At 36.4% G+C, this 11,182-nt stretch overlaps 1 protein-coding gene across 6 annotated transcripts in view; it reads right to left on the bottom strand.

Moving 5' to 3' along the window:
- Positions 1–540: 540 nt before the first annotated feature.
- Positions 541–11,182, bottom strand: part of KIF14 (kinesin family member 14) — a 64,461-nt gene continuing 53,819 nt past the window's right edge. For 5 of the 6 annotated variants that reach the window (XM_072648272.1, XM_072648270.1, XM_072648271.1 and 2 more), the window contains exons 29-31: positions 6,721–6,795; positions 4,999–5,137; positions 541–3,079 (exon numbers count right to left, since the gene is read on the bottom strand). In XM_072648272.1, the coding sequence (XP_072504373.1) occupies positions 2,688–3,079; positions 4,999–5,137; positions 6,721–6,795 (606 nt within the window). In that variant the 3' untranslated portion in view covers positions 541–2,687. The remainder of the gene's footprint in view (positions 3,080–4,998; positions 5,138–6,720; positions 6,796–11,182) is intronic. The other variant, XM_072648274.1, reaches the window with a different exon arrangement.

Raw genomic sequence — 11,182 nt, 5'->3', positions numbered from 1 at the left:
TGCCATGCTGTCCTCAAATCTCCAAATCAGCTTTAATGGCTTCATTTTACATCTGGGATCAAATATAAACTCCTTTGTTTGGCACTTAAAGCTCTTCAAAAGCTGGTTCCCCTTCAAATTTTTCCCCTCTACACAATCAATGGTCTAGCCTTACTTGGTCACCTTCCTGCCTCATTCCTAGCCTACAATGCTCCATCTCGTTGCACCGGCCACCTCCCATGCCTAGATTGTTCTTCCTTCTAACTTTTACCTTGTGGATCCCTGGCTTCTGTTGAGACTCAGCTCAAGTGTCACCTCCTCCAGGAGGTCTTTCTCATCCCTCCAGCTAATAGTGCCTTCCCCTTTAAGGTTTCCTTCTGTCTGCTCTCTATATTGTATATACCCATTTATGCATATGTTGTCTCTCCCATTAGAGTTTATATGCATAATTAAGAGAGTCAATTGTTATTACGGTGAAGTAATGAAAATGATTTTCAATCATGAATTGGGGAAATGGCTAAATGGACATTAATAAAATAGAAAAATTGAGTATTGTGACACTTCTGATCCAGAAAAAATTTATTAATAGAATTTTTGTTACTGTATTTTACAGTTACACACATGATTCTGAATAACAAAATATACGCTTCAAAGCACATTCAAATATAAGGACAATTACTTGAGAATATAAATACATACAAAAGATTTACAAAGTCTTTAAAAAGTTTTGACTGACATAGTCCCAGGTTTAGATAGGATGAGGTAAAGACTAAAATAATGAACATGAAGACAAAACCTGCCTTAGAGAGGTTATATGAAATAGTAAATTTCTATGCTAATATTGTAAAGGGCACACTAAATGCTTGCTACTTCTAAGCAAAAAAATAAAGCATGCATAAATATCCAAACTTCTGAAAAACTTGGGAGGTGAAATTACAATACAAAGCACATAAAAAATATCATGTGGAGGTTTAGAAAAAAAATACAGCTCAAATACAACAAAAGCCAATCCAATTTGGCACATACTGAAAATAACATTCAGATCATATGACTAAGGTATGACGGCAGAAGCTCATTGGAAGTTTCCTATTAATAAAGCAATCATCAGATAGATGCATTATACCAAACAACCAGTTTCTTCAAGACAAGTAATGTGCTATACCATTACTTAAAGGGAAAAAAAGGCAAAGTGCTTGTGTTGTTTAAAAGAATTACTTTCCAGGAACTGTTCAAGGTTATGAAAATGGTATTTTTCAGTCCAACCACACAGAAACACAAATTGTCCACATTTCTCAAGTTCAAAGACACTTAATTTCATCTTTTACATAAGATCCTACAAGTTAAATGACCTTCTTGCTCCCATGACCAAGTGTCTCAAGGGTTTCAGTTTCCATCCAACTACAAATTCTTCTTTTAATCTATAATGAAACAACTGTGCCAACAGTGAAAAGTTCTACCTCTGATTCCTTAGGTTCTTTCAGTAGCAGGTTTTTTTTTTCAGTTAACTAAAGCACTGCTTAAGGAAACTAAGATTCATTTGTCATCATTTTCTATGACAAAATGAGACCCAATACTAATTGTAAACACTGATGATATAAAGAACTGGACATAACCTCTCAGTTTTTCAGAAAATGGTATCTAAAGTTTTACTTCTGACCCTATAGCTACTTTAAAGTCATCAAGAGAAAATGTAAGATAATGATTAACCAAGATAAGGGGTCCTACAAATGTAGGCACAAACACATTCTATCTTTTCTTACTTGGATTGAAAGTCAGACATTACCTTCATTCATAAATATCATTCATCCTATAAACACTGTATAGGCATGCACACCTTTTAAAAAGCAAATATGACAGAAAATTTGTTCCTACTGCTTGCCTAAACACTGACACTTAGTAAGGGCTAGGAGGAAATCATTAGAGTCTAATGAAGTGAGAACATTAAGTACATATATTTTGATAATTGTCTTTACAGCTAGGGAGAATTAGGAAAACCCCTGAGTATTCTATTTAAAAAATTATGCAAGCCCTTAAGAAGAAGAATAACTACAAGGCAATTTAAATTACCAGAGCTAAGTTCCCATTAGCAACCCCCTTAAAAGGCATATTCCCGTTATTTTCAGGTTTTCACAAACCCTTCTTAGCTGAAAAGATATACATACGCATTTCACCAGTTGTTCAGATTTTCCCACGTTGAGGGAACCAGTAAATATTGCTAATGAATCAGTGACTGGGTATTCCAGTTAATAGCTAGTATCAAAACCTCAAACTCCTAGCACCTCAAAGCAATATAATTCCATCAAAGGCTAAAGACACGACCACACAGTTGGTCTTGGATTCCTTATTTCATTTTGTCATAAATATTTGGGGATTTTGTTTATGATATTGCAAGAACCCACAATTAACTAAGTGCTTGTTAAATAGGTCATTTTTGATGTACCTGATGATTTATCAGGGGGAAAATTGTCAAGTGGCTTTGTGGGTATCACAAACATACATTTATTTCTTTTAAAATAAGTATTCCATAATACTTTAATATGATAAAGGTGTTCTGCAGGCCCAATATAATGTTAACTGATATGTTATAAACTTCTATGAGGTACTAAGCTTTTTTTCTTAATGCAAAACTTCCTCCTATATTAACAAAGTGGTTTATCAAGTTCTTTTTCATTCTTGTGTAGTTGCAAAATATATACACATATATGAGTTTATACCCACTGAATATTACTGGGTGAAAGTTCCCCTGTGCAAAGAGTAGAAGATGGAGCCTGGAGTTTATAGACACGTTTTGGTACACCTTTACTTGTAGTAGATTCAGTTCCTGTTAGTTTATGTTTTTCTTCATCTTTACTATTCTGTTCAGATACTTCCTCAGGTTTTAACAAGTCAAATATTTCTCCAGATTCAAAATCCAAAAGGAGTGATTTGGCCAGAGACTGTAATTCCCTGGAGGCAGCATCAGATATTCTATCATCATAAGTGTTTGTTAAATCAGAAAGTGTTGCAAACAGACTGAAGTTACCAATAAAATGCCTGGACAAATTGCAAATGTCTTTAACACAATTCTTGAGCAGAATAACATCACTGGAGGATCCTAATCCTATACAGGGGGGAAAAAAAGCAAACTAATCAATCCTTAATTTTTCTAGGTATTTCTAAACTTTTATGATAGCAATTTTCTTTTAGGTCAAATATAAGGTGAGTATATCAAAAGCATTTCAAACTGAGGGAGAGAATATTCCTTGTTATTAGTTTTATTGGTTAACCAGGATTTATTAAATATTATTTATTTGTTAGCAAGGACTATTCCTTCCTAACTAGTAATTTCTGTCTTTGAAGTACAAGTCATTCCATAGCCACCTTTAACTATGTGAACTTTTACAATCTGAGTAGAAATCATTAAGTGTCCTAATTAATACCCAGACTTAGTTCACATCATCCCTATACTTCAAAGTGTAGGTAATACTTAAGCTGAACACCTAAGGAAGAAAAAGATTCTGAAAGGCAGAAAAGAGGACTGAGTATACTCTAGACATTGAAGGACAGCCTGGATGAATGCACTGAGGTGAGAGGTGTCAGGTGGAGGCTAGACTAGCAGTCTAGTTTTACTGGAATGCTGATATGTGAAGGGGCATAATGGCAAATAAAGCTGAGAATGTAGACCAAAGTCATGTCATGGAGGGTTTTAACTACCAGGAAGAGGAGTTTGTATTTTATCCTATAGGCCAGTGGTGTCAAACTCAAACAAAAATGAGGCCACTAAACTACATATGGAACACTGCAGGTGCATATTGACTTAGAAAGCTATATATTAAACATTATCTACAGTTTACTGTATTTTTATTTATTTTGCTAAATATTTCTTGATTGTAATCTGGTTTTAGTGGCATTTGGCAATATTATGGGCTGCATAAGGCCCGGCACTGTGTGTATGGGGAACACCTCTGCTCCAGATTAGTAAACCACTGAAGATTTCTAAGCAGGGGAGTGCATTAGGGAAGATTACCAAACAAAATGGAGGCAGGAAGACCAATGAGAACATGATGATAGACCAAGTGAGAGGTGAAAGTCTAACCTAGTACTGACAACATGAGTGAAAACACGGAGGCACAACTGAGAAATGTTACAGTGGAACTGGCAACTGAACGGAAAGAGAAGATGAGGGGAAAGAAGAACCAAAGAGAATACTGAGGTCAGGAGCTTGGGTGACTGGAAGGATGTCAGTGCCACCAACAGAAACAGGGAAGTGAAGAGGAGGGACAGGTTCAAGAGGAGAGAAACTTAGTAGTTTTGGACATTTGGAATTTGAGGCATTGGTAGGACACCCAGGGAGATATGCCTGGTTAGTAGCTGTACGACTACATGCATACATTTGGGATTCATCCGCAAGGACTGAGCTCTGGGGGAAGTCCACGACTTATAAACCAGAAGAGGCAAAAAGGAAACAGTCAGATAGGCAGGAGAAAACCAAGAGAGCACTATCACAGATGTCAATTGATGAGAAAAGATGCAGGAAAATGAGTTGTCAACAGCATTAAATGCTGCCAAAGTCAAGCAGGATGAAGGTTGGAAAAAAAAAAACACCCAAAACTAACATATTTAACATTTTAAGAATTTACTAGTGACTTTTAGAAATAATTTTAGTAAAACGGTAGAATAAAAAGCCAAAGTACAGTAAATTGAAGAAAACATGCATAGTAAGGAAGCAGAGGCCACAATTTCCCCTATTTTTTCAGGAGTGAAGTGTAGAGCAAAAGCTTGAAGATGTTGCAGAGTTAAAGCCAGGGTTTTTGAAGATAAGAGAGATAAGTAGCAGGTGATAAATAAATTAAATGTTGAAGTGGAAATGGCTATCAATTACTATTATGTCAATTATGTCAGTTACTACAGTTGAACTTAAGTTGATGAAGATGATAAGCCAGAGTCAGCTACAACTGAAAGTGCTAATGAAAGTGGAAGACCTGTGTGCCTACAATAAGTGGTTTTGATAAAACAATGAATCTCACTTGGGGTAAATACCTTTCATTGCAGAAATAACAATCTGACTCATTTGCTCTAGGCAATGCTTCAACTTCAAGAATTCTGTAGCAAGATTAATTAGTGTCTCCGCATCTTGACATACTGACTCCTCTTCTTTAACTTGAACTCTAAAATCCTTCTGTATTTATAAAGCAAAGTTTATTTAAAATATGCAGTAGAATCACAAAGCAGTAAAACTTTATCAGAATGACTTTCAATGGCTGTAATCTTATCACTATGTTAAGAGGTTTTGAAATCAAATTTTGCAACAATACTTTTAATGTTATGAAATATCAAGATATAATTATAAAGCTATGCTTCAAATGAAATGAGAAGTCCCTCTTAAAATTTAAACTAAGCTCTTTTATGTTATTATGTAACAAAAAAGTTGTCTTGAACGAAAAAATGGAGAAGGATTAGTGGCAGAATGCAGAGATAATGAAAAGATAACTTTGCTACTGACCTGGCAAGGAAGTCTTTATTATTACAAGATGACACTTGTTAGACACCTACTAAACCAATCTGAATCAACTGAGGTCTTATGATCTTTATAAAAATTTAATATGAGACAGATCAATTTAACATAAACTTCCCATGTGCATTTACAGAGAAACACAATATTGGAGCTGGTAGAGACCTTAAAGATGGACTAATCCAATCCCATCATTTGACAGAGAAGAAGTAGAGGCCCAGAGAAGATTAAGTATTGAGAGGTAGGTGCTATTATTATCTCTATTTTATAGACAAGGAAATTGAGGCAGACTGAAATGAAGTGACTTGCCCAGGGCCATACAGCTAGTAGGTATCTGAGTTTATATGTGAAGTCAGGTCTTCCTGACATTAGGGCCACTGCTCAGGCACTGGGTCACCTGCTGTCTGGCAGGAAGTGAAATCACAAATTCCTGAAGAACCATTATAGGGGTAGCTACTTATTCTTATCCTCAGGGATAGTTCCAAGAAATGAGTCCAAATGTTCAATAAGTTTAGCTAACTACATGACTGGAGTCAGATTTACATTTTCTAGGTCATATAGTGAGGGCTCTTGGTTCCAGATCAAGAAGGACTTTCATCTGTGTCCATGCTCAAGCCCTGAACTCTTAGTACCCAAGGTAGATAACGTTTCCATCCTAACTGCTAAGAATCCTATTTTTACCACTGCTTTTCTGTTCTATGGCTTTATAGAATAGTCATTTCTATTAAATCTTTTATTTTCCCAGAGTACTTTCAACAGATTAAATAGCATATATAACAATACATATATGTGTTTAGTATCGAGTTTTTTCTTAAACACATATTTTGATGGAATCTGTAAGTCCTATTGCTAACATGTATGTGTTCTTTAAAAAAACCAAGTGTCAATCTATAATCTCCTTATTAATACATCATTCCACAATCAATTTATGCTTTTCCATCTTTGTTTATGACGTGGGAAAGAATTTAATGCTTTTCCTAACTCACTTATGCTCTCTTTAGACACATATATTATTCACAATTCCCTTTTTTATCCAATTATTTCTTTGCAGAAAAAAGCTGACTGAAATACTATACATAGGTAGGAAATTATTATCCTTGACTGATATTCCTTCTAGATTCATGCTATGTATTTAAAACTGTTGAGCAGAAGCAATTCAGGAAGGTTAAAAAAATTATGCTTCAATTAAATAAAAAAGAAAATCAATTGAAATAAATTATTTGATGAGAGAAATGTAAAGTTTCTCTTACCTTTTTCCAGTCAGCAATGGTATTTCCAAAAGATCTGATCAATGCCACAGCATTACTTTTCATCTTTTCTATAACCTATAAAAGAACTGTAGTATTTAGATATAGAAATCATAAGAACTACATGATCATGGATTCTTTACCTGGAAGGAGATGATGTTGGTGGAATAAAACTAAAACAAAACCCATCAGCCAGGAAATCAGGCCCTATCAGGTCTAGTCTAGGTTTTCAAATGTTGCGTGACTTTGCATAAAGCACCTTACTTTTCCTAGGCTCAGTTACCTCAATCCGTAATAATAGAGGGTTAGGCTAAACCAGAGGTGTCTAGCTCCAACATATTGCATACTGACTTAGAAAACCACAAAATAACATCATTTGTTTTGTATTATATTTTTTATTTATTTTGGTAAACATTTGTCAATTTTATTTTATCATTCTATGCTAGATCATCTAGTTCAGACATGACACTTAAACTAGGAAAGAAAAAATAGATGATTGAACAGGACCAATACTGTTACAACTATTGCTGCAACCCAAATCACTACATAATGAAGACTTCCAATTCCCAATACACGGACCACTCATTCTGAATCATATTCAATGTGATGTTGATACTTTGATGATTTAATAGATCTACAATCTCAGTATGGGACGCTTGCTCCTTTAACGCAGACCACAACTCCTCCATCCATCCTTTCTCTCCATCCATGCAATTCCTTTCTATATTCTTCACTAAATCTTCTATAAAGAATTCACTAAAAAAAACCCAAAAACTGGAGACCGTCTTCTGGTTCTTTAATATCTTGGGAGAATCAATATAAGTAGTAGTTTTAAATATCTACTCAACTTTTAATCTAGTACATGAATTTGTGTCCTTTATTAATTGCCCTAATTAATTTGACCATGTCTTGGTCAAAACTAGAAATCCTAATGCAAAGAGGCAAATTTGAACTCCCAGCCGTCAGTGGGAGTTGATGAAATGGTACCCATGCCTCGACCATGGCTCGTGAAGGGTATCCCCTATTCAAAAGGAAAAAAGAGATAAAGAAGAAGAAGGCTGAAGAAATAATATACAGTAAGCAATTATATTCTTATGAGAAAACTCACTACAAGGAGAAGAAAATATGCTAAAAATAGGTAGAAATTAATAGAGGGAGAAATGAAAGTGATATAATTGTGGGAGTATACTACAGAATACGTGAAGAACTGGGTGTTCCAAAAGTTTTAGTTCAGTCCATGACTATGACTTTTAGGACACCCTACGGAACAGTAAGTGAAGATTTCAGTTAAACAAAGATTTGTTGAAGTCCTTTCTCTGCAAAAGCTGAGTAGTTAATTAATTCTTAGTTATCCTTAAGAAGGTAGTGGAAGTGACAAAGTAAATGGCTATTTTGAAGCTGATTCTGACCATCAAGGAAGAGTGTTAGGTGTTGAAAGTGACTACACCATCTTAGAATTCGTGATACAGAAGGAGAGAGAAGCCATTATCTTCTTCCCTAAATGCTCCCCTTTTCCAAATATCCCTGTTGAGAGTACCACCATTCTTCTATCACCCAAGCTCACAACCAAGATGTCCTCCCCAGCTCCTCACTCTCTCACTTCCCATATTCCATCTGTTGCCAATGCCTATCAATTCTACCTTCGGAATATCTCTCATATATGCTCACTTCCCTTCTCTGACTCTGTCACCACAATGCCTGGCACATAGTAAGCATTAAATGCTTCTTGACCTGACTACCTATATGAAAGACAGAGTCTAGATGTTTTGGGGAGACTCCAGAAAATTCAGGAAAACAGATCAGTCTGACTTTATGGTAAAAAATCTGCAGGGGAAATCAACCCAAGAGAGATGACAAATTCTTAAGAATGAAATCTGGAAAATAAAACAAAAAGCAATCTTAGTGAGGAAAAAACGGGAATCTGTTTAAAGAAAATGAAGTATGTGCACAGGAAATTCACTGACCAACTTGAATTCTAAAAAGAAATGAATAGATGAGAAGAAGGGCAGGTAAAAAAGATGAAAGATGGCACAATCCTGCCAGGACAGGGCCAGAAGCCCTAAAGCTCAGAAATAGCTTGGGCTGGTCATCACAAAAAAAACAATCAAAAAGAGCTTCACAGAGAAAGAGGAAAATCAAACCTATGTGAGGTGACTAAGATGGTGACATTGACTGATGGAGAGAATGCAGAACCTTATTTCCTCTTTTCCCTTCCAAGAAGAAAGATCTTTAAACTGGAAAGGACAAAATTTAAAAAGTTAATAGGAGATGAAGCCCAAAGCAGGTAAGGAACGGTCAGCTGCCCTTGAGGAGTTTTAGTAACCTAACTCAGATGAATTATGTCCCAGGGCACTGAAAGAATCTGCAGCTGTGATTGCTGAGTCACTGTCAGCAATATCTGAAAGCACAGAAGAACAGAAGGGAGAGAGGTCACCTGACTGGAGAAAAACAAGTTATGACCCGATGCTCAAAAAGGGAAAAAGAGTAAAATCTGCAAACTATAAATAAATCCAGGAGCTTAATTTTGAGCCTAGGCAAAATTTTGGAAGATACATTGTTATTAGTTCATACCTATGATAGCACCAATACATGCAGAGGCAGTTAGTGGCACGGTAGAAAAAGTTCTGGGCTTGGAGAGTCAGGTAGACCTGAGTTCAAATCTGACCTCAGACACATACCAGCTGTGTGACCTTTAGCAAGTCACTTAACTTCTGTCTGCCTTAGTTTCCTTATTTGTAAAATGAAGTTAATAATAGCACCTACCTCTCAGGGTCACTGTGAAGACGGAATAAGATAATAATTGCAAAGGGCTTAGTATAGTGCTTGATACTAGATGAATGTTAGCTATTGTTTATTATTAGCAATTCCTAGAGGGAAGCTTCATATACTAATACAAATCAACAACTGTTCTGCAACTTACAGTGTTAAATCATTGTCCTGGGCACTGAGAAGTTAGATAACTTGCCTCGGGTCATGTAGCCAATTAAACTGGGGGCTAAGGGGGAAGCAGGGACTCAGGGAAAGAAGGAATGACTTGAATCCAGGTCTTTCTCATTCTGAATCTGACAAGACACTACTTCTCTAGAACATATTATTAAAAGGATAGTTTGTTACCTAGAAAGGAGAATGATGATTAAGAATTTACATGTTTTCATCTAGAATAGGGCACATCAGACTAATCTTACCTCTCCTTTCAATGGGGTTACTGGAGTGATAGATGAGGGAAATGCTAGACATTACCTCAGCCTCAAAGAAAAGTGAATAGATTTAAAAAATGTGTAAACAGAATTGTCTATATGCTGTCTGTCATCTATTTATCAGGTACAAATTTCCCTTTAATTGAGTCAAGGTAACAGAGCGACTAACCAAACAAGCAAACCACACCCCTGGGGGCTTAAATAATGGGAGAAATATCAACAGTTGTTCAGGCCAGGTCAGCAGTGTAGGACTCCAGGCTCAGGCAGACCCTTAAACTATACTAGAGAGAAGAAAAAGTAAAGGTGAAACGAACCCAGAGGATGTGCTACACACCCCTCCCTCCACACTCAAGTCACTAGAAAGCTGAGACTAATGGGAAAAAAAGGTATTTAGCTAAGAGGAGAGAGTCCAAGAAGCTATACATATGAAAAGAGAGACACACTAAAGAAAGATACCTGAGAAACAGTCTTCAAGCAGCATGACATGACCTCTTGTACAGGAAAATATGCTTGCTAGAGACTAAGTAAGGCTTTCCAGTAATCAAAAATCAAGAATTTATCCTTAGGTCATACATTTTCAACATGTGTGCTTCTCTACCTTTATATTAGTAGCATACGTAGCTTAAGGGGAAGGCAGACTCTAGTACAAAAATTTAAGGCTGGGGAAACCTAGGCATGTTTGTAGGCAATAGGTAAGGTGCCATTAGATAAGGAAAAAGAAGACAAGAAACAGGGATGATCCAAAGGACTGGCTCCTCCAGGAACCAGAAAAGATGTTACCAAGCACTCAAGGAGAGGAACTAACCTTGATAAGGAGAAGGGTTAGTTCCTCACAGGTGACTATAATAAAGGAGGAGAGAATGGAGAATGATGTAGAAGGGTTTGGAGGTATAAAATTGGGAGGTAAGAGACTTGTCCTGCTTGGGCCCACGCGAAAGAACTAGGAGCGTACAAGCTAGAGAAGCAGAGTTGGGGCTAATTCAAGGAAACATTTCCTAACAATTATACTCATCCAAAAGTGAAACAGGCTGCCTTGAGAGGGAATGGATTTTCTGTCAGTACATTGAAGCACAGGGTGTTTGACCACTTGGTTTGAAGAAAACTAGGAAAGAAATGGAGGTGAAGAGGGAGCATAGAGCATAGCCCACACAAAAGCAAGACAAAGTGTCAGGTGTGAGGAACACACTGGACCAAATTGTCAAGAGTGTGTAAAGCATAAAAAGGCTAAAAAGTTGGACTAGAAACAGTTTGTAAAGGGCCTTAAATGG

Source organism: Notamacropus eugenii, chromosome 2 (assembly GCF_028372415.1).
Source record: "Notamacropus eugenii isolate mMacEug1 chromosome 2, mMacEug1.pri_v2, whole genome shotgun sequence".
Classification (NCBI taxonomy): Eukaryota; Metazoa; Chordata; class Mammalia; order Diprotodontia; family Macropodidae; genus Notamacropus; species Notamacropus eugenii.
Note: the sequence above shows the minus strand (reverse complement) of the source record. Positions and strands in the feature narration are given on the sequence as shown.